At 40.9% G+C, this 23,777-nt stretch overlaps 2 protein-coding genes and 1 long non-coding RNA gene across 3 annotated transcripts; 1 reads left to right on the forward strand and 2 right to left on the reverse strand.

Moving 5' to 3' along the window:
* The first annotated feature begins 1,788 nt into the window (after nt 1–1,788).
* Nucleotides 1,789–3,644, forward strand: LOC112164634 (serine/threonine-protein kinase WAG1). Its single transcript, XM_024300900.2, has one exon. It carries the CDS (start codon nt 1,974–1,976, stop codon nt 3,447–3,449), a length of 1,476 nt encoding a protein of 491 aa, XP_024156668.1. The 5' UTR covers nt 1,789–1,973; the 3' UTR covers nt 3,450–3,644.
* A 210-nt stretch (nt 3,645–3,854) lies between these two features.
* LOC112164633 (leucine-rich repeat receptor-like serine/threonine-protein kinase At1g17230) lies at nt 3,855–8,905 on the reverse strand. Its single transcript, XM_024300899.2, has 3 exons — nt 4,889–8,905; nt 4,259–4,642; nt 3,855–4,145 (listed from the first exon to the last, which is right to left on the reverse strand). Exons 1-3 carry the CDS (start codon nt 7,800–7,802, stop codon nt 4,129–4,131), a joined length of 3,315 nt encoding a protein of 1,104 aa, XP_024156667.1. The 5' UTR covers nt 7,803–8,905; the 3' UTR covers nt 3,855–4,128.
* A 12,904-nt stretch (nt 8,906–21,809) lies between these two features.
* On the reverse strand, nt 21,810–23,353 carry LOC121049611. The gene is made up of 3 exons (XR_005800874.1): nt 23,088–23,353; nt 22,801–22,964; nt 21,810–22,056 (listed from the first exon to the last, which is right to left on the reverse strand). It is a non-coding gene; the product is annotated as an uncharacterized LOC121049611 (long non-coding RNA).
* Nucleotides 23,354–23,777: the final 424 nt, after the last annotated feature.

A 23,777-nucleotide genomic window follows, 5' to 3' on the forward strand; every position in this document is an offset into this window, starting at 1 on the left:
TCAAAGTTACTCCCAACATCTGAGAAAGCTATTACTAACTGAGACAAAAGCCACTCTAAAACATCAAAACAAGTATACATTTACAATGTCAAATGTTTGAATCAAAACATTCTGATTTCAACCAAATACAATTGCAATTAGGCACAAATTCAGCCAAATCATCCAAAACCAAGAACAACCTGTCTATTAGGGAAAAGAAAATCTTCGCAATCAAAACAAATCAAATCAAAGACCTGTTAGTCCCAATTATTCCCAAAAAAAAAAAAAAATTGAGCTTGTTGCTCGCCGGAGAAGAGCAAGGAGGCTCGGGTCCGCCATAACCTCAAGAAACTGTTCGTGTTGTCGTCGCCACCACTGGAGGATTCTGAATTTTAGCCGGATCTGCGAAGCAGTTAAAGAAGAAAAGCTCTGGCTCCGGCATAGAAAATCGAAGCATCATATAATCGCATACCAGTTTTCCATTCGAAGAGAGCCGAATCAAATGCACCTAGTCAATTCCAATTCCATCATATCCAGATCCAAATTAGAATCTCTAAATTCAGTTAAAACCCTAGCCTACGCAAGAAGCCAAGAAGACAAACCTCATTTTCTTCTCTAAGACTGAGAGTGCCGGCGAAGGTGAGTGATTGTTATGGTGGTCTCCTCGTCGGAGGCATAATAGATAGGTAATTTCGAATTATGACCTGCAGTGGTGATTTTGGCTGGCGACATATATTGATCGAATGACGAGGTCCCATCAGATCTACTTTGGATCGGCGTCGAGATCAGAGAAAAAGCGGGAGAAAGAGGAGGAGGTGGTGAAACGATGCCGTCTCGTTTCACTCCGATCAGCAACAAGGCTTCTCTCCGTCGAGATCGTCCGGCAAGCGCTGAGCTTCGCTGCGCAATCGTCCGTTGCCGCTGAGGGAGAGCTTCTGACGTCGGAGATGTTCTTCGTCGGCGACGCCATGGATGACAGCCATGGCGAGAAGCGAACGAGCTCATCGGAGAGACTGAGAGAGAGAACGTTGAATCGCCGGCAAGAGAGAGAAGAGAGAACGAAGGATTTTTTTTTGTTTTTGTTTTTGTTTAAAGAGAATGGATCTGATATGTTGGTTTTGACGTTTTGTTAAGTGGAAGGGTAAAATTGTCATAGATAAAATAATTTGAAGGTGAAAGTGGCCTTATGAAGACAAAAAGAGTTGTGTGGCCTTATAACTAATTAAAGTTTTAAAATGACACTTGTGTGTAATTTTCTATAAATTATATCAATAAAAAATTATCCAACAGTGTAATTATTTGCTTCGCTAATATAGTCCTTTTAGCTTAACAGTCAAGTTAAAACTGCTGTCATATTCATTTCAATAAATTTTTATATTATTGTTTCGAGAAACAGACAGAATTTATTGACATGAGTGAAAAAATGTTAAGTTTCATCTTGCCATATAATCTAAAAATTTATATGTAACATTGAATATTTTGCATCTCCATTAAATATAAATAGTAAAAACAATACATCTGGTTAAGATTGAGAAAATTAAAATATTCTTTCATACTGGATTAACCTCCTTCTTTTCTCTTGTCTTTTCTATTGACATCAAATATTCTTGTTCCTTTCTTAAATTTACGTAGATATGGAGTAATATCTGTGCTTATTGCATGATTAGGTGAACCCAAAACATGGTTATATCCATAGGACCAGAAAAATCCCTGTTGGCTCCTCTGAATTTGATGCCCCATTCCTTGTATTCCTTCCCTTCCGCCCTTATTTAAACCCCCTTCTCTCTCCCATTTTAACATGCAGATGCTCAGCCGGGGTCAACCAAACACCTTATTTAATCCTCCTCCAGGCCCTTCGAACCTTCCCCTCTTCCTGTTCCTCTCTTCCTCTCTCTCATCCTTTATAAGCCTCCATACCAATCCCAAACAAACTTGCATTTGATTTTCTCCAACATATATACTACAACTCTCTAGCTCTCTTGTATGCACCAGCCATGGAAGTCGACTTGGACTGCCCGTTGCCTATAGCCGACTACGGCGACCTCGACTTCAGCTTCACCTCCTGCACAACCGACCGCACCTACGTCTCCTCCTCCAGCGCCCGCACCAGCTTGGCCCGCAGCAGCCTCACTCTCAGCTTCAACGATCGCGACTCACGCCTATCCTCCGCCACCGTAACAACCACCAACGTCCCCACAGTCCTCCACCACCGCAAATGGGACCCGCATTGGACGGCGATAAAAGCGGCCACCAACCTGTCATCCGACAAGGCACTCCACATCCGACACCTCAAGCTCCTCCGCCGCCTCGGCTCCGGCAACCTCGGACGCGTCTTCCTCTGCCGCCTCCGCGACTACAACCCCGACGACTCCTTGTTCGCCCTCAAAGTCGTTGACCATGCGGCCATCTCGCCGAAGAAGCAGGCCCACGTGGAGACCGAGGCCCAGATCCTCGCCATGCTCGACCACCCTTTCCTCCCTACGCTCTACGCCCGCATCGACGTCTCCCACTACACGTGTCTCCTCATCGACTACTGCCCCAACGGCGACCTCCAAACCCTCCTCATGAAACAGCCCCAGCACCGCCTCCCGGTCCGGACCGCCCGCTTCTTCGCCGCCGAGGTCCTCGCCTCGCTCGAGTACCTCCACGCGCTCGGGATCGTCTACCGCGACCTCAAACCCGAGAACGTCCTCCTCCGAGAGGACGGCCACATCATGCTCTCCGACTTCGACCTCTGCTTCAAGTCCGACGTCGTTCCGACCTTCGAGCGCCGCCGCGTCGTGAAGCTCCGGCCCGCCAGGAAAACAAGGAGATCCGCCAACTGCTTCGGATCGAGCGAGCGAGAGCCGAAGGAGGAGGAGGAGGAAATGGAGGCGGAGTTCGTGGCGGAGCCAACGACGGCGTTTTCGATGTCGTGCGTGGGCACCCACGAGTATTTGGCGCCCGAACTCGTCGGCGGTTACGGTCACGGTAACGGCGTCGATTGGTGGGCGTTCGGGATTTTCATCTTCGAACTGCTGTACGGGACGACGCCGTTTAAGGGCGGGAGTAAGGAGAGCACGCTGCGGAATATAGCGCTGGCCGACGGCGTTAGGTTCCACGTGGCGGAGGGAGAGGAGGAGGGGATGAAGGAGGCGAGGGATTTGATACAGGGACTGCTGGCGAGGGACCCGAAGAAAAGGATAGGGTGCGCCAAGGGGGCTACTGAGATTAAACGGCACCCGTTTTTTCATGGGATTAATTGGGCCTTGCTCAAGAGTTACAGGCCGCCGGATGTGTATGGGGTTAAAAAGAAGCCCAGTAAGACTATTGTCGTCCCGGCTGGGGTTTCGCTTTCAGCCCATAAGAGGCGGCGGTGGTGGTGGAAGGGACTTGGTCAGCTGGTGAAGACTAGAAGTAACAAGAAGAACAACCAGAGTAACAGTAATTACTATCATTACGTCAGTGATAAAATGGTCAGGAAAAGTTGATCACATTTGTGTTGATCTTTTTGGTGGGAAAAAGCTAGGTTTGTTGTGGTTAGAGATGAAGATTTGAGTGAATATAAAGAAAGGTAGTGAAGCAGTTCTAGATCCCAGGGGTGATCATCTTTGTGGATGTTAGGATATATGTGAATCAAGTTATACACAGTGAGATTGACGTTTAAAGAATTTGGTTATTGATTTACAATTTTGGCCATACTAGAATTCCTTATTGCGAATGTGTTCTTGTTTGTTAAATTGCTGGTGAACTGTCCTTGCACATGATTAGGTTCTCCGGAAACGACATACAACAATACCCCTATACAGGATTTCTTAGCAACTCTAAAGGTTCCATCCTCAATAAGATTCAATGATATAATTCATGTAAATTGAAATGTGTTTTTTGGCGAGGCATGAGTAATCAGTTAACTTTATCTTATGTAGATAAAACTGCCACAGACAATCTGGCCAACTTGGAAAAAGAAACTGCGAAGATGCTGTGACAGAATTTTGGGACAGGATTAGAGTGGTTCGCTTTCTTCACAGCCACACTATTTTGCTTCTTTAACATTTTGAGTGGTTAGCACAAAGCAGATCATAAGATATAATCTTTATTTTCTTTGAGCAAATCCAACAGAGAAGAACAACCAGTGAGTCTAAAAAACCCTTTCTGGCAGATGGAGTGAGTCTATAACTCCATACAATCTGCAATATACAAAATCATGCAAGCCAATATCAGTTCTAACCCCCAGAACGATAAGCCTACCAATCTTTCTGTTTTTTTTTTTGGGTGTGTGTGTGTGTGTGTGTGTTCTAACCTCTTGAAGGATCTTTATCCAAAGGACTCTCAGATGTTGGTGATGAGCAGTTGCTCACGGTCACGGACCGCCTAGCATCAATCATCATCGCAATGACCTCCCTCATTGTTGGCCTTTTAACTGGGGACACACTGGTGCAGAACAACGCAATCTTGAGAAATAGAGTCATCTCTTCAGTTGTGCTCCTCATACTCAGATCTAGCCTCTTGTCGAACAATTCGGATGTTGCCACTGAATTATTTATGGCTCTTCTTACCAGAGTGACTAGGTCTCCACCCAGCTCCAGTGGTTGGACGGGTGTCTTTCCGGTTACTAGTTCCAGCAGAACCACTCCGAAACTATAGATGTCACACTTCTCAGTCACTTTCATTGTGTAAGCATACTCTGAAATGAAAAGGTACATGGTCAGAATTACGATGAAGACTACTTGCCCTCTCTACTGTAAGTTACATAGGTTATTCTGAAATAAACATCTGATACAGTGAGCTACTTCAAGTGAGTGTAATAATTCACTAAAGTAAGCATATATTCCCTGAGATATGATATATAGTATATCAACTTTTATGTAGCAGTAGAAACGAGAATGACAGAGTGAAAATATGTAAAAACTATTGTTAACACTTTTCTTACCTGGTGCAATGTAGCCATATGAGCCAGCAACAGCAGACATGGATTTTGAGTATGGCAATTCAATCAATTTTGCCAAGCCGAAATCTCCCACATGTGCTTCAAGAACTTCATCCAGTAAAATGTTATTTGACTTTATGTCACGGTGAACGATTTGGGGCTTGCAGTAATAATGGAGATAACACAAACCCTCTGCTGCTCCAAGAGCAATCTTATATCGTGTATTCCAGTCTAGATAACATCTTTGATCGTTTCCATGGAGATGTTCTCCTAAACTGCCATTTTCCATGTACTCATACAAGAGCAGATTCGAGTCTTGGTGACAGCAGAAGCCATAGAGCTTCACAATATTGCAATGCCTGATCTTCCCGAGGGTTGATATCTCAGCGCGGAAGCTGCTATCGACACCGACTCCTTCCCCTTGTGCCTTGAGCTTTTTGACTGCAATCACCTCTCCATCAGCCATGACGGCTTTGTACACAGTGCCACAGGCTCCCCTTCCAAGAACTGCATTGTCTGAAAAATTGTTGGTGCCTACAACAAGATCCTGGTACTTGAAACCTTCCTTCGGAAAGTAATAGTTGTCCAACACGTCTGGCTTGATTGGATCTTCAACCGGAACAAAAGTAGGTCTGGAGCGCTTCATTGCCCAACAGAAACCAACTATGAGAATCAAGGAAATTACTCCAATTACAGCAGCAATGATGCTTACTAATTTCTCTTTAGATGAACCCTCCTTTATCCAGCTCCGTTTTGGTGTATGAGATTGAACTGGAGGTTGATGACAATGGTATGATCCAGATCTGCACAATCCATTGTTTCCAGCAAAATTTGAAGGATCCATCCTTTGAAATACTTGTGTGTTTGGCACAGTTCCCACTAGGTTATTGTTAGAGAGGTTGCACACCAGAAGGCTAAGCAACTCACCAATTGAGGCAGGAATTTCACCAACAAGCTGATTGTCATTCAAGTAGAGGGATTCCAACATCTGCAAGTCCCCCAACTTTTCAGGAATTTCACCTGAAAGATTATTATGGCTAATATTGAGGGCAATCTGTAGAGCACTGAGTTGGCCCAGCTGAAAAGGGACGCTACCAGAAAAGTGATTTCCCCCCATCTCCAACTCAGTCAATCGGGCAAGATCCCCTAGAGTACTCGGTATCCCTCCCATCAACTTGTTATCAGAAAGCTTCAAAAGTTCCAGATTCACTAGCTTTCCAAGTTCTTCCGGGAGAACTCCAGTGAAGTAATTCCTACTGAGATCAAGCCTCTGTAGCTTTGTACAATTTCCCAGCTCATGAGGAATGTTCCCCGTGAGCCTGTTGGAGGAAACATTGAAGGTAACAAGCTGCGATAGGTTGCCAATCTCAAGAGGAATATGCCCAATAAAATAGTTATCTGACAACAGTAGCCTTTCTAAACTTTTAAACCTGCCTACCTCTGGAGGTATAGGTCCTGAGAATCGGTTTTGAAAGACTTCAAGAGCATAAAGAGTATATAATTCCATAGGGAGACTTCCTGTAAGATGGTTGTCTCCTAGCATTAGCTGGACTAGAGACTTGCATGTTTTAATACCATAAGGAATATTTCCAGACAACCTATTTGACCCAAGGCTTAGAAATGCTAATTTCCCATACTCGCAAAGATGCGCAGGTATGCTACCCACAAGCTTATTTGCAGACATGTCAAGAATGCTGAGGTTACTGTTAGCTCCAAGGAGAGGAGGAATTTTACCCTCGAGATGATTATCAAACAGTTGCAACTCATCCATGTAAGGAAGGTTCTGAAATTCTAGTGGGATTGGGCCAGTCAAATTGTTTATGGACAAGTCTAACATCTGCAGCTGCTTCAACTGGCCAAGCTCCCTCGGAATGTTTCCTTCCAGATGATTTTCAAAGAGGTGAAGCAACAAAAGATTAGGAATGTAACCCAACTCCCGTGGTATGACTCCACTTAACTGGTTTTCAGAAAAATCTATATGAACCGCATTGGTACAATTCCCTAGTTCCCTTGGGATAGTTCCATTCAACTGGTTGGTGTATATATACAATCTCTTCAGCTGTGATAACTTACCAAGTTCCTTAGGGATCATTCCTCCGAAAGAGTTTTCATGCAAGGCAAGCAACTCTAGCCTACTTAGATTACCAATCTCAGCAGGAACTGAACCAGTTAAATGATTTTGCCAAAGGATCAAATCAGTCAGATTTTGAAGTTCTTCAAGCTCCCTGGGAATTGAACCTTCTAAATGATTCTGTGATAACCCCAAAACTTCTAAGCTCTGACACTGACTGATAACAGTTGGTATTGGGCCAGAAAGAGAATTTCGACCCGCCCTGAGGACTTTTAACTTTTTCAACTTACTAATTGAACCAGGAATGGAGCCAGTGAGATTATTACTATAAATCACAAGCTCTTCAAGTAGAGTTAAGTTCCCTATCTCCTCAGGCATTTCACCAAACACATAATTCTCACAGAGATACAACTTCCTAAGGTTGGTCATTTTGGTGAATGGGGTAACCAATTCCCCATGAAACCTATTTGTGCAAAGGTCTAGAAACGCTAGATTATGACAGTTAGCAAGATCATTGGAAAATGGCCCAGAGAAGAAGTTCTTGGACACATTGAATTCAACCAAGTAAGGAAGATTGCAAATGACTGGAGACAAAACACCAGACAAATTAAGGCCAGTGAGATTTATAGAAGTTACCTTGGACTTGAGACACCTCACACCAGTCCAATTGCAAGGACTCAAATGTGATGAATTCCAGCTTCCAAGATTGTTCCTTGGATCAGATAGGGACCTCTTGAACTCCAAAAGAAAAAGACTTTCTTCATCTAATGAGTTTGTAGAGCCAAAACTGAAACATAACACGAGGAGTCCCAAGTGTAATAGCATTTTCAGGGAAGAAGTAACCATACTACGAAAAACAACACCAATAGGTTTGCTTCACAACTTTAGGGGATGACAGATGAAATTTTGGACTAGCTCAAACCCAAAACATCATTTGATTGGGTACCCGATTCCGGAAAAGTTTAGAGGTGCAAATGATCAAAGAGAATGGAAGAAAAGAATGAAAACTGAGATAAGGATACTAGGGGGATAATGCATGGTTACCAAAACAGAGACTTTGGAGAATCCAGGAAATTTTGGTCTCTATGGTTTAAAGGGAGAGAAACCCAACTGGGCTTTAAGCATTAGGTAAAGGTTAAGAAAAATAAGTAAGCCCATGAAAATAATCAATATGGGTCTGACTTTCAGAGATAAGGAAGAGAGAGACAGACACAGAGACTCTCAGGTCCTCTTCACACCTAACTTTACAGAGAGGAGAAAAAATGTGAGGCTAAGAACAAAAATAGGGGAATAGATCGATTGATGGAGGAGGAAGACAGTGAGAGTCACAATCTTGAGCAGTAAAAGAGACCCAAATTTTTTAACAAGTCAACTCTTTCCTTGCTACCACTTTACAGCAAATTGAGTGCAGCTTCATTTTCTTTCTGTGCTTGCTCTGTTTCTTGTTCTTCTCGACCTCTACTTCTTCTGATACTCGCTTTGCTTTTGTCTTCATGCCATCCACCATAGAATTGCTTCTTCTTGCCTGCCATCATTGTGAGCTTGATGGGTTTTTCTTTTCCTGATTGAGAGAGACTAGTCATATGAAAATCTGAGAATGCAATCTGTTTCTGGGCCTCTAAGTCGGGATGTGAAGGATTTTGGAGACTAATTGTAATTTTGGTTTGGCTTTTTATTGTTGTTGGAACTGTGTGTAATGATTTCTTTGGAGACTTGTAATGTGGTGAGTGGCTCAGTGGGATTGTTTTGGAATCTCTCTTGGCATTCAGTACCCGAAAGGCTAAATGGGGAGAAGAAAAATCTGTAAACGTGTTTTCAACCCAACTATATGAACACTGTTTATCTTTTAGACTTTTACAATACACCAATGAGATATATGAACAAGTAATCAACTACGACACATGAGCTGCATGTAATTGTACTTGAATAAAATAAAGCCAGGATTATGAGTGTGTTTGGATTTCCAGCTTTGTGGGGGTGTTTTTATTTGTTTTTCTCTTCCTTTTACAGTTCACTGCTACAATACTATTAAGAACGGAGAATCGGCTCCAAATTAATCGCTTTTACGTAGAAAAATCGGAACACCTAGAAGCTGAAGCTCGTATCAATGGAAGAGCACAATACTTCGGGGGGTCGTCATGTAATTTGATCACATAATTATTTGGCTAGCTATGTAAAACTAGACTTAAACCTGAATATTGCCTCGAATTTTAAATTCTACGATCTTGACTGGTTTATCCACATACACCAAGCCTAGTCTGGTAAGTGCAACTTGTTGACATAATGAGCACGAATGAAGCATGAGATACTCGAGAGGGTGTAAATTAAACTTTTCAGTGTTATTTACCTACTCAATTATGCTCAATGATCATTGAATTTAAGTTCAATGTTGAAGAATAATAATGAAAATGAACTCATTCTAACTATCTCATAATCCTCTGTTCTTGAATTTAAATCTAATGTTAATGAGTCATGACTTGTTGGTTAGCTAACCTAAATAACATGGTAGAGGTCATGGGTCAAATCTCACATGCATCAGCGATGGGGGTCTAAGTGGGGTAAGGACTAAAAACAAAAAATGTTTGTTGAGCACAATTAAGTAATGTATTAACTGAGACTTAATTAGCAAAGAGATAGAAACTTGGAGACTCAAGGAAGAGGCCTAATGATGGGTGGCTGAAAATTAACTATGACCGCATATCAGGCTGCAAATAGGCGAGAGTAGCTGGTATAGCTGTCCGGGGCAAAGCATGACAGTTTAATGCAGGTCCTGATAGACCCGGTGTTATGCTTACTTTGCCTTTTCACGCAGACTTTGCTGCGTTGCTGGAAGGGATGAAGCTAGCAGTTTCTCTACAGTATGTGCATGTATTTTTTCAGACAGACTGCTCTTTTTTGGTGCAAGCTAGCTATCAGTCAAGAAGGCCAGGATTTGTCTACAATGACTTTTATGCTAGAGGACATCAAGAAGCTGTTGAGAGATCATCCTCAATTCCCGATTGACTTTGTACCAAGAAAGACAATTGCAGCGGTTCACTTGCTTGCATCTCATGCTTTTAAGGAATAGTGATAGCCAAATTTGGCTTGTAATTGCTCCTGACTTCATAAGGGATGTCATTAATAACGATTACAATCGTTAATGATTCAATGAAATCATTTTGGGCGGTTCTAGTTAGACCTCTAAATTTGATATTTGATATTTGAAACTCTCTTGATATTGGAAATTTTTTAATTCCTATCAAGCTCCGATAGATTATTGAAAAGGAGAAAAGAAAAATTCAATTGCACCCACCTATTTTAAGAACATAAATCCCTCTAGCAGGTATCTCTCTCTCTCTCTGCACACGCATCTTTCTTTGTGTTGTTGGTGGCCAATCCAATTTGCAAGACGATCAAATAAGACGATTTGTGAAATTTTGATCATAATATTTCGTACGATACTAATTCAAATAGTCACTGGCTTTTGAGTTTAACTTCAAACACCAATTAATGTCTCATTTATCTAGTAGAATGAGAGTAATGAACTAATGATTTGATCAACAATTAATATACTGTCCAAGATATTGAAATCAGAACTCTACTACTTCACCTTTTAATCTTTCAAGTAAAGAAGTATGTATGATTGATGATATATGTTTTAGGGTAAAGCTATGGTATGTTAATATTTCTCATACATCAACTATTTTTACCCTTTAAGGACTCATGTTACCACTTTGAGGACTAATATTACTATTTTGAGGACTCATATGGTAAACTAAGAAAATTTGTCACTTTAAGGACTCATGTTACCACTTTGAGGACTAATATTACTATTTTGAGGACTCATGTGGTAACTAAGAAAATTTACCACTTTAAGGACTCATGTTACTACTTTAAGGACTAATATTACTATTTTGATGACTCATTTTACCACTTTTAAGACAATTGTATGCATATCATACGTTAACACATTGTAAAATTTTCCCATACGGTATTCTTAGTTTGTTTTATTTGATGCCAATACCTAGCTTGTTAGTTTGGGCCCCATCTAGATGGAATTGTATTCAAACCAACTGATAGCATGTTCATGAATATGAGCAAATCGATCTAAACAAAATTAAAAAAGGAGGTAAAAATGGTAGTTTAGTGTAGAGATATTGACGAGAAATGTTTAAATATCAATTTTGAAGGTCTAACTAAACCATCCGGTATTTTTTTCAAAAAAAAAAAAGAAGAAGAAAGAGATAGAAACTTGGAGAATCCAAACTAGATAGTCATAGAGAAAATATTTGAGATCCCAAAAAATTGTACCAAAATTCCTTACCAAATGATGCGGCACTGCCAGCTAATGTCACATCATTGATTACATGATTTACTTGTTTGAATGAATTTGTGTTTCTTTTTTAATAAAGTAAAACTAAAATGATAAATAACTAATATCAACCTTACTAAACATGTTTTTTTTTTTTTTTTTGAGGAAAGGACATCAGAGTATATTTATGTATCAACTTAGTTTGTACACAAAGTGGCTACAAAGCCACTAATTTATGTGGGAACAAATTCACTCCAATACAAATCAAAATTAGAACATAATGCAAATTTAGCCAACTTATGTGCTACCCTATTTGCATTCCTACCAACATAACTAAGATGAGAACCATGTAGGCTCTCTAAAATAGTAGAAGTACCCTCATATACTCTACCCAACAAAGAAGTATTGGCACCCATTGACAGAATGGATGAAACAATACACTGGCAATCTGACTCAAAAGCAACTGGAGCTAGACTAAAACCTCTCCACTAATTGACATGCAGCTCGGCAAGCCAAAGCTTCCACAGTCTCCGGATTTAACACCTGCCATACCTTAGTATAGACTCCACCCACCACAGAGCCAGAACTATCCTTAAGCACAACCCTAATACCACCAAAATGGCTTGAAGCATTGTAAGCCCCACCACAATTGGCCTTGAGCCAACCCAGTAAAGGTAAAGACCATTTAACACTCCACTTATTAACAATCCAGTGTATCGTACCTTTTACTGACATATGAAGATGGTGAAAGGAAGTGATTTGGGAAGCTAGTTGAACATGAGATGCATACTTACCAGACCAAAGTCTCTTGTTCCTCTCCTTCCAAACAAACCAAACCAAAATCAAGAACAAAACAGCATTCTCCTTTCTCAATAGCCCCAAACATGAAGAGAGCCAATCAACCACAGAACCATGTAGATCACGCCACTGCAACACCGAACTCAGAGAAGGAAAGAGACCCAACAGATCCTTGACAAAAGAACACTCACAATTGACATGCATAATCGTCTCCTCCTCAGAATTACAAAAGAAGCACCCATCCACTACCGGTACTCTACGTGAACAGAGTTGTGAATATATTAGTAGGCAAGATAGATGAGCAAACCTTCCAAAAGTGCACTTTAATTTTTCCTGGAATATTAGGAAGCCAAATTGACTTCCAAAAGTTTGAAGCTTCTTCACCTTCATAAGAGGAATAACCCCGATACATCTGATGAAAAGCAAGTAAATATGTGCTCTTGGTAGAGAAACTGCCCTTGGAATCATAATGTCAAACTAACCTATCAGGAACAACACGCCGACTCGGGTAGCTAGAATCAACTCTTCATCATCCTGAGAAAAACAATCTCTCACCAAATCCACATTCCAAGGCAGACCAAGAAGCAAATAATCCTTCACCAACAAAGGCCCATCCCTCCTACGAATAACAAGTCTAAAACTAACTGGTCTAGGTATCTACTGATCATTCCAAGCATGAATATTAGCACCGTTACCCACCTGCCATCTTATACCACTCCTGAGGAGCTTTAAAGAAGAAAAAAAATACCTATCCAGCAAGCAGAGGGGGAAGATGTAAGAATATTGCTCCAAATATTACCCCATGGAAAGTACCTAGCACCATACAATCTAGCTAGCAAAGAATTTGGGTTACATAACAGACGCCAACCCTGTTTAGCCAAAAGACAACATTGTGTATATGTAGATCCCTAAACCCCATACCACCAGACACTCTTGGCTGGCAGATTTTAGACCAGGAAAGCCAATGAATCTTCTTATTCTCATTTTTGCTGCCCCACTAGAAGCGAGCATATCACTGGTTGACCCAGTATAGGCCTAGTGTGGGCTGCTCCCTACAGTGAAATAATATATGACAATTTCATGTATAGAATTCCTTGTTAGTTTGTTGCAATTAAAGGGAGACAATAAGGTTGTGCCCCCACATAGAAACCATCAGTAGCTATGACCAAACATTGCATAAGTTTTTAAACTTACTCTTATTATGTTATAACTTAGAACCTTTTTCTCTTAAGGATGTATATTTCTGTCCATGAGAATGATTATAAAAAAATAGTTCCTCCTGCTCTCATAGTAGAATATTATCTCTAGATTATGTGTTTTTAAATTTTTCGTTTTTATGTCAGCTATTGTAATTTAAGTTCATCCTCAGAGAAGCACACTTCTGGGTCCGCCACTGGAGCACGTAACTGATGAAGTGTATCGCAAAAATGTTGTGGCAGCTTAAAACAATTCATAGTATAATAAGTAGGGAGCGACTGAGCAACTACTCTAATGAGAAGATCTTTACCTGTACCACTAAGGAGTTTACCTTGCCAACCCGTTAGTTTCTTACTTATCTTCTCCTTAATGTAATCAAAGGGTTCAGTCTTATTCCTCACTCAGTAGGTCGTTAACCCCAAATACTTCTCATGATTAGGAATAATCTTAACACCCAAGTAATTAGACAACTGACTCTGTAGAGAACCATAGACCTTCTTATTGAACACCACACTGGTTTTTGTAAAGTTAACCTTCTGTCCTGAAGCTAACTCATAAGTAGAAATAACAGACTGATCTGCATGAATTCCTCATAAGTAGCTCTTCCAAACAACAAACTGTCATCAACAAAAAAAACGTGATGAATAATTGGTGCCTTTGGCCAAATCTAAATTCCCTGTAACAATCCCATAGGTATTTTGCGCTCTAAAAGCATGGAGAAAACCTCAGCACACAACAAGAACAAATAAGGAGACAAATGGTCCTCTTGCCTCAATCCTCTAGAAGGAGTCAAATAACCACATGGCCGCCCATTAATCAAGAAAGAATAATAAATAGTTGACACACACTGCATAATGATCTTGACCCAACTATCATAAAAACCAAGCCTTAATAACACTGCCTCCAAAAAACACCACTCCATACGATCATAAGCCTTGCTCATATCCAACTTTAAGGACATCACCCCTTATGTGCTAGACTTCCAATTATGAATAAAGTGTGAGATCTCATTGGCAATAAGTGTATTGTCAGTGATCAACCTCTTAGGAATAAATGCACTCTGAGTAGGTGAAATTAGAACATCAAGGATCTTCTTCAAACTGTTAGCCACAACCTTAGAGCATATCTTATAGACAACATTACCAAGAGCAATTGGTCATAAATCAGACATGTGTTCAGGATTCTGTACCTTAGGAATTAAACATACATGTGTATAATAAGAGCCCCAAGGAGTCTCCTAGAAAGCAAAAAGTCACGTACTACTGCTACAATGTCAGACCCAACAACCTCCCAATACTGCAGAAAAAATAATATGAGCATCCCATCAGGGCTAGGAGCCTTAGTGGGATACATCCGGAAAAGTGCATCCCTAATCTCAATCTCAGTATAAGGCTGTAACAAGTAACCTTAGGTTGTAACAAGTTAACCACCACATGCATCTATCAGTGAGCTGTGACTTATTGTTTTATTATAATTCCAACATTGTAAAGGTCATTGGTTCGATTATCACTGACATATGTAAGGGTGGGGTGGGCTAAGAGTTTTTTTTTTTTTTTTGTTAAAAAAAAAACCACCACATGCATCTGTGAACGATCAAAGTCACCCGACTTAAACATAGAAGAAAAGTAATCCAAAACTACCTCTTCCATACCTACCTCCGTAGAATGCCAAGTTCCATCATTAGCAAACAATCTGTGCAATATGTTTTTAGCTCTTCTGTTGGAGGCCTTATGATGAAAATACTTCGTGTTATGATCCCCTTTGGTCAACCATGTGACCTTGGATCTCTGTTGCCATTAGTGATGTTCTGTCATTAAGAGATTATCAAGCCATCTGTTCCTGTTGCAGTTGAGCATAATGAAAACTAGTTAACAAAACCTGAAGCCTGTCACGAAGCATATCCATTTCTCTCCTCCAATTCCCAAAAATCTCCTTCTACCAATGGTTTAAAGTAATCCTTGTATGCATAATTTTTTGCGTTACATGAAACATAGTTGTACCATCCATCAGAGTTGACCAACCCTGCTTCACAATCTGACGGCAATCATCATGCTGAACCCAGAATGACTCAAACCGGAATAGCCTAGCAGGCCTATTATGTGAAGGCGACTCTTTACAACTCAGTAAAATTAGGATATGATCCCCATGAATCGGCGCCAAGTATGAAACCGTAGCATCTGGGAAGACATCCACCCAGGACACTGAAGCAGCAGCTCTATCCAAGCGGCATTTCCCTCCACTACCATGCTAAGTAAACGGTGTACCAAAGAAGCCCAGGTCCACCAGATCACAGTGCACCATGACATCACGTAACAACTGCATCTGCCCTTCGTGTCGTGGCACTCCCATTTCCTTCTCAGCATTATGTAGAATCTCGTTGTAGTCTTCGATCACTACCCATGGCAGAGAAGACGCCACACACAGTTCCCAGAGTAAATCCCAAGTCCAGTGTCTCTCAGATGTGGTTGGATGCCCATAAAACCTGGTCTGCCTCCACTTGTGACTCGACCCATCAGTCTCTCTGATCTCAACATCGATACGGTGACTTGACTTCAACTGGAAACGGCCGTCAAGACAGTCACGCCAGAAGAGAGCTAGGCCGCTGGACTGTCTCTGGCTGAAGATAGCTTCGCAATTCAGGTAACCCACTTTCAATCGCAGATTCGCCATATAATCAAAATCTGAAACCTTAGTCTCACTAAGAAAGATAAAATATGGCCTGTGTTTCTGAATAACAACACACAAAGCTTGCACAGAAGCATCATACGTTGCCAATCCCTTTACAATTCAATGCCAAAATCTCCATTGAAGTTGACGGGCAATGCTGAAAAACCCGAAACCCTAGCTCCGTGTTTTTCTCGATAATATTTTACTAAACATGCCTTAGATTTTCAATGAAACTTAAAAACTTATGAGCCAAATTTCACTTTCCCATTATATAAGTACAATAAAGAAGGGGGGGGTGTGAAATTTGCACCCCCAAAATTGCAAACCACACCCCTTCTCACATCTCTTTTCACTTCCTAAAATGCCCTTGAGTTTTTTTGGTCTCTATCTCCTCTCTCTCTCTCTCTTTCTCTCTCTCTCTCTCTCTCTCTCTCCATGACAGAACCCTTCTTATTTTTCTCTCTCCTCAAAACAACGACAGACTCTCTTTTCCAATCTCCATTGTGTGAGGGCAATTTTGTGTTTTAGATCTTTTGTAGCAGAGCCCTCTTGATTAAGCGAGACTAGGCCCAAAATTGATCAAAGGTTGGACCTGAGAACAACCTCATTGTGACCAGCTAGATGATAACGGCAGTGATTGCACTAGATAATAACAGCAGCGATTGGATTGGATGATAACAGCAACGATTTAGATAATAACAGCAGCAATTGGATTAGATTTCACGAGAACAGAACTTACAGGTAGATGTGGTGTGGGAGCTAGATGCTTGGGAGCTTAGCAGAGAGAGAGAGTTTCGGCAATGGCATGATTTCTGGGTTAAAGTTGATTTGGAGGAATTGATGGCTAGGGATTCAGAGATAGAGCTTGATCTCTTTCTTGATGTTTCTAGGTTGTTGTGGCTTGCTTCCAACGGTGATGAGCTCGCTTTTTTATAGTGGAGATAGGAGGGGAAGATTTGTGATAAGAACTGGGGGTTTTGAAGTGGTATTCTTAGTTTTGGTGGGTTAATCCTCAAGCTTTCAACTTTTTTTTTTCTCCATGAAACCAAAAGGGTGAAAGCTGGGTCTTGTTATGAGAGTGAAGGCCGGTGGTATAGGCACATAGCAGTGAAGATCCCATATTTTGTGCTGCTGTGATATTTGAGGGATTCTAATCCCCCTATTTTCTGCTATTGTAAATTGTAATCACAAAGTTTGAGGGCTATTGGGAATTGAAATGGGATTGCTGGGTATATGAATAAGAAAGCTTCTCCATGGATTTTGGGTTCTTGCCAAAAATGGTGAAGCACCAATCCCAGCAGCAATCTTGATGGAGCGATATTTCTGGTTTGGGGAAGAAGATGGTTTCAACGAGCTTTGGGCTAGAAGCTGCTGTAATGGACTTTGGGTAATGGGCTTCGGGTAAAGAAATAACTCTAGTGGGCTTTAGGTTTTGTTGGGCCTGCTTTTATCTCTCTACTAGCCTTTGTTAAGGTTCTAGACCCTCAAGCATGAATTTTGGTCCCCAAGCCCAAAATTGTCAATAGGCCTTAACTCAACAATAGGCCTCACAGAATCTGTTACCTTCCACACCACACCCTTCCATATAAGCCCCAAGCGTAGCTTGGGTCTATGCGTATTGCATGGTAAATAAGCGTGTTAGCTTCTTTGAAAATGCGTGTCAATCGTTTGAGCATTTGGGCTTCTCGTAGAGAGCTTCCTTTTGACGTGAAGTGGGCTTGCTCGAAGGCCCAATTAGATTGCGAGGTAGATGACTCGTCCCCTTTTCATGTCACTCGTTACATTTGAGCTTGTGGAAATTTGGGTGTCAACACATTGAAACTTTCTAAACCCGATCTCTGACCTAAACTCAAACTAAATCTCTCCTCTCTCCCACTCTCTCTCTCTCTCTCTCTCTCTCTCTCTCTCTCTCTCTCTCTCTCTCTCTCTCTCTCTCTCTCTCTCTCCCCGGGCACGGCAACACGGCGCACGGACGCCTTTTCTCTCTTCGATGGTGACGCCATGATGGATTGACAGTGCGATGGTGGTAAGTTTGGGTTTCTATTTTTCACTCTTCAGTCAATTTATGGGTTTATGGTATTCAATTGATTTTTGTTTCTCTTACTTTGTGCTTCTGGGTATTCTATTTTCAGTAGCAAAGCATAGACGATTAGACGTCTTCAAGGCTCAAGCAGATTTCTGGGTTCGGTTTCAGTTTTCGACTTTTCGATTTCGGATTCTTCAAGCTTGGTAAGTTGCTAGTTGTAAAAACAAAAAACAAAAAACCCCCAATCATGCATTTCTCTGTTTGTAGCTCATTTTACTCAGGTATTGCTTCAAGATCAGGAAAAATTTGGTGCATTAGTTAGTCGGGTTAAGGAAATTGGATTTAGTTTTGATAATTCAACATCTGCAGTGGCACTAGGCCAATTGGGTACTAAAAATAGTAAGTCCATAATGAATCGAAGTCGCTGAGTTTATATAACGAAATGGGGTTGGTATGAGGATGATGTTCACTCTGCCTTGAAGAAGTTCCCTCAGTGTATGTTCAAGTCGGAGAAGAAAATAATGCAAACAATGGATTTTCTGGTGAACAAGATGGGATTGCCTTCAGGAATAGTTGTCAAATTCCCATAGGTTATGTCAGTCAATTGAGTATGTGCCTATGTGGTATTCATGATTTGGTCTTTCTCTTTTCCTTCATTTTTAGTTTTACTGGTTTTGGTACACCTTTTTACTTCCTGTTCTTATGATTTTAATTTTTGTTTCTGCACTACGTGCATTGGTACTAAGAATAGTAAGTCGATATGGAATTGAAGTAGCCAAGTTTATATGATGAGATGGGGTTGAGGATGATGTTCACTCTGCCTTCAAGAATTTAAGTCGGAGAAGAAAATAATGCAAGAAATGGTTTTTTCTTGAACAATATGGAATTGCCTTAAGAAATGATTGTCAAATACCCACAGGTTTTGGCATTTAGTTTGGAGAAGCAGATAGTCCCAAGGTGTTCAGTTGTCAAATTCACTCTTGAATCTGTTTTTCCAGTTTTAGATAGGAATTAAATTGTATGATTCATTGATTTGTATCTGTTTTGCTCATTAATCTGAAATCTAGGATTTTATTGATTTTTGCAAAAGGTTAGGTCCTCATTTTTTAAATTTGAGGTTCCAGACCGGGTTCAGGTCCTTGTACTTGACCTGGGTTCGGAGCCTCTGGTTTTCAAATTTGATTTCGACGAATGGGGACGTTGAGCCTTCGCCGTCTTTGGGCATGAGGTTGTGGGCCGCCACCACCTCCACCACAAGGCATTCTTTACCGATGCTGTTGCTCACAGTCATGGATGGATTTTGGTGAAGAAGAAGAAGGAAACAGAGAAAATGAAAGATGAAGCAGAGAACAGAGGAATAGAAAAAACAGAGGAAGCAAACAATGAATGAAACAGAGCAGAGAGCTAGCTAGAGAGAGAGAGAGAGAGAGAGAGAGAGAGAGAGGCGTATAGGGAACACAATGTGACAAATTCGGAGGCTTAATAAAGCCAGAAAACCACCATGCGAATCAGAAGAGCGTGCAGCTTAGAGATAGAGAGATAAATAAAAAGCCAGAGAGAGAGAGCTCTGTTTCAGGGAGAGTATAGAGGAGGAGCTCACTCTTTCTAAGTTGGCAGAAGGTAAAGACAGTCAACGGTCCCACTCTTTAGTTCAACGTGTGATGTTCACGGACCAAAAAAGACCAAAAAAAAAAAAAGGTATCTGACTCAAGGGCATTTAAAAAAGTGTAAAGAGATGTGAGAAAAAATACTATTAAAATAATATAAAGGGGTGTGGTTTGTAATTATGGGGGTGCAAATTTCACCCGCCTAAAGAAAAAGAACCCCAAACCTGCTGTATTTATGTGGTTCTTTGATTATATTATTGGTAATCAAAGGGTGACCCCAGGTTCGAGAAAAGAAAAAATGGTCCAGACGCCCACCTATACACCCCTCTTTTATGAAGAACAATGAGAGATAATTCTAAAGGCCTTTTGCCTTTACAATTTCCTTAAATCTAGTCAAAGAAAGTAAAAAGGCATAAAATATTCTACAACACAGAAATCTCCATACCCATCCCCAAATGTAGGGGGAAAAAACGCTTCTTGAGAAATTAGTTATGCTATAAAATATTTCAATGTGATGGTGTTATGATGCATGTATGACAGTTGTTAGATTAGTCTGAATTGGGATTCCTCACCTTTTTATCTATATCTTTCTTATAAAAACTTGAAATAAAATATATGTCATCCGTTCGTTCATACAAATCGAATTATGTTGCATCTGCCACGTCATTTGATAATCAAATTTAGTATAAAAATTTAGGATGGGTGTGGCTCTTTCCACCCTATAATTTTCTTTGCTCACCCTACATCTAATTTTTGCCACCAAAATTTTCAGTGTCACCCTTGTTTGTTAAACTAAAACATAAAACAAAACAAAAGCTGTAGCGTTGCCATCCACCGTTGCAAACAAACCATACCACACCTCTGTCGAACCAAACTGCAATGATGCCTCTCATTTTCTAAATAGATCCCTTTTCTAGTTTTATCTGATAGCTAGCAAAGAACTCCAGCATGCTTGCAGGACACTTGATTGATGGAGCAAAAGAAAAGAGAAAAAAAAAAAAACCGAAAGGAAGAAAGGGATAGAGCTTAGTGTGTTGCAAAGGCAGAGGTGCCACCTACAAAAATTTGATAGTTTGGTTTGGTAAATCATGCATGATGCATTATATGATGAAACGCCATGGACCCATATTACCTATGAACATTACAACTTTGCCCTTTTATGGAGATTGTTTCTCTTCTGTTCCGATGCCATGGTTTTCTTAAAATCTCACTACCTAGTGTTCTCTTATCTATGCACTCTTTTCAACTTCGATCAGTTGACAATGAGTTAAATTATGTGGTATTAATTGGCTTCTTATAGAGGATTGAATAAAGGATGAAGGAGCTTGGCAAAAGTGTCGGTCATAGCAAGGGTGCTAGTGGTTGTTGCAAATTTCCATTCTTTTTTATTTATATTTATTTAATTGAAGGATAAAATTGAAATATTTGAGTGATAATTGTTTTGTAGGATGAACAAAGTAGACTGTAGGGTAGTAATAGCCATACCCATTTAGGATATGTAACGCCCCAAGCTGCACCTCACCAGCTTAAGCACGTCACAGTGCCGCGAGCCTCTAAAATATAAACCGAACGCTCGATTTATATTCTAGAGAACCGCTAGGCTTTTTGTTTGAAAAGTTTTCGTAAAACACAGCGGAAGCTACAAATATTTTTGAGGTGAAAACTTGAATTGCTAGCAACCATTTTGTTTGTTCAGAACTTGGATAATGACGTACACGGGGTACGGATTTCAATGAAAGAGAATCCAACTGAGTTTAACCTGAGGCTAGATAACAACAAGCTCTGAAACACGAAGTTTGAGAAATAAAAGTTAGCGCAACTCCAGACAAGGGTTTACCGAACTTGTTATGCACACCCAGCTCCGTCCGCTAATGTCCCGTCACCAGTGCACAGTACCTGCATTCATACTGTTGTAGGGGTGAGCTTTCGTCCTCGCTGCTCAACAGGAACTCTAACTCGACTAGGCATGAAACCAATAAATAGATTTTGGAGCTCCAGTGTGAAAATAGGCTTAAACCAAGTAATTAAAAATGAACGACAAATTTTAATATTTTCAACTTGAAAACTGATGCATGATGCTTAAATAAATACGGCGCCAAATCCAAGTGTTACCTGATGGCCGGTCCCATAGACCCACTACACGACCTTACATCAAATTCATTTATCACCAGGTAAGCGTAGCGAGAACGTCCACTACCTAGCTATACACACGTACCGAGTCCGGGATTGCAAATACTTGGACGACCGGTATAGCTAACCCTCCGGAGGTTTAGGGGATCGAACCCAAGGAAGTCAGTGCCCCTTTCGCTCTCAAGCCATCACATCTCTCACAATTTGGTTAGTATGCATTGCATTTTAACATAACCAAACCGTACCACCCATCATGCATATTTTAACACAAGATATAAAGAAACAACTAACCGAGGAGAGTCCTGAATCCCTACCTGGATTCCGATGCTTTCTCTCACGTACTCCGAGAGTCGTGAACCTTCTGTTCCTCGGGTAACTGGAATCCTAAATTCCGACATTTCGATAGTCAATAGTCTATTGAACATATAAACGAAATCTCGACGATTAATAAATCGTCTAAACCTACTTTTCCTGGTTTGACCAGGAGTTGACCAAGGGTTGACCACCTTGACCATTTGACCATGTTTGACCAATCGAGGTAGACTCGATAATTACCTAAATTATCGAGCATTGACTTGAAGTTACGTTATCGACCAAACATATATTGAGTGTATCCGATTACCAAGGCCACCCAATACATGTATAAACATTAATTTCTTTCTTTACTTATTATCACACCACGAAATACACAAACAAACCAATAACGACGTCACTAACGAAAGATCTCAAATTTACTTAACCGTTTAGCCACATAGTAACTCCATGGAATTTACTATGGACACCCAAGCTTTATAGCTTCACCAAAATTTTGATTTTTCCACAACCCATTCCTAAATTCTAAACTGTTATCACCGTAACAACAACAACCACAATCAGACATGATAGTCATAATCCATTCACATCGACTCACAACCCAGTCTGCACATGCAATCGAGCTTATACACATTCAAACAACTAACTATCCATTTCAAGGCCACAACAACAGGTTATCCACTCACTTTCAAACTCAACCTTGAGTAACCAACTTAGAACAAGCATAATATAATTTCAGCCAAACAACCCATTCAGTTCATCTAACCCCCAAGTATTATACCAAGATCAAAACTTGGTTCGAGAGTTGAAATATACCTTCAAGAGCTACTGTGCGCAAGCTCGATTGAACAGGGACGATGATGAACTGGGAGTTCAACACCAGCTTGCAGTTCTTTGGAATTTAGCTTCAGTTTAGAACGACAAGCATCAACAGGTGGAGACGAAATGCAGAGCGAACCAAGAGAGGCCAGAGAAGTCGCCTGCGTCGAAGAACAGAGCCGGAACCGAAAGGAATCCAGAAACCCAATTCATCAAAACTCACTCCAATCCGAAAACTAAGTATCAAATTGTGTATAACATGACGAAGGGATGAATTTCCATACCGAATGCACCTTGAATGGTGGCCGGAAACTTGCAGAAACTGGCCAGAGCAGTCACTGCACTCACCGCCACATCTCCCTCCTCGTTCCGTGCATGGGCGATCAGAAGCTACTGGGATGTAGGCGATGCAGAGGTGAAGGGAATGGTGGGTATGCGCCGTCGTGAGGTGGCCGGAGGACGGCGTTCTGGCCGGGTTTTCTTTCTCGGGTCGGTGGCGTCCGGTGCAGAGAGCACCAGGTTCTATTCTCTCTCTCTCGATCCTTCTGGCTCTCCCAACAGAGCACACATGGATATATAGACTGATCTAATTAAGGATGAAAGGCTAGGATCAAGAGGTGGAGTCGGTGGATGGCTAGGATCACGCCATCTGTTTCCTAATTTCTTAGTTTAATTTCTAAAATTCCTCAACTTCAGAAAATAGTTAAAAATAGCTCGGGTATCCGGAAAATTCCCCGAAAATTTCCACGAACTCGTCGTGCCGTATACTTTACCATCCACCTCCTAAATTGAGGATTTCACCTTATGTAAAATTCTGAAATTATTCTCGAACACTTGACAATTACCGAGATCGTAAATAAATAATTTGTCGAACGATCTCAAATTAAGCTTGATAAATTTTCCGGGGCTCACAGGATATGTAGCACAACTCTAACATGAAATTGGATATAAAGATCAGTTAGAAGATAATGCAA

Source organism: Rosa chinensis, chromosome 5 (assembly GCF_002994745.2).
Source record: "Rosa chinensis cultivar Old Blush chromosome 5, RchiOBHm-V2, whole genome shotgun sequence".
In the NCBI taxonomy this organism is placed as follows: Eukaryota; Viridiplantae; Streptophyta; class Magnoliopsida; order Rosales; family Rosaceae; genus Rosa; species Rosa chinensis.

What these genes read in the sequence shown, in the direction of transcription:
- LOC112164633 (XM_024300899.2), bottom strand. Translation starts at nt 7,802, where the DNA reads ATGGTTACTTCTTCCCTGAAAATGCTATTACACTTGGGACTCCTCGTG. An exon ending in ATATGGCTACATTGCACCAG is followed by an intron (nt 4,643 to 4,888) that starts GTAAGAAAAGTG and finishes TTTTCATTTCAG; the next exon opens with AGTATGCTTACACAATGAAA.
- LOC112164634 (XM_024300900.2), top strand. Translation starts at nt 1,974, where the DNA reads ATGGAAGTCGACTTGGACTGCCCGTTGCCTATAGCCGACTACGGCGAC.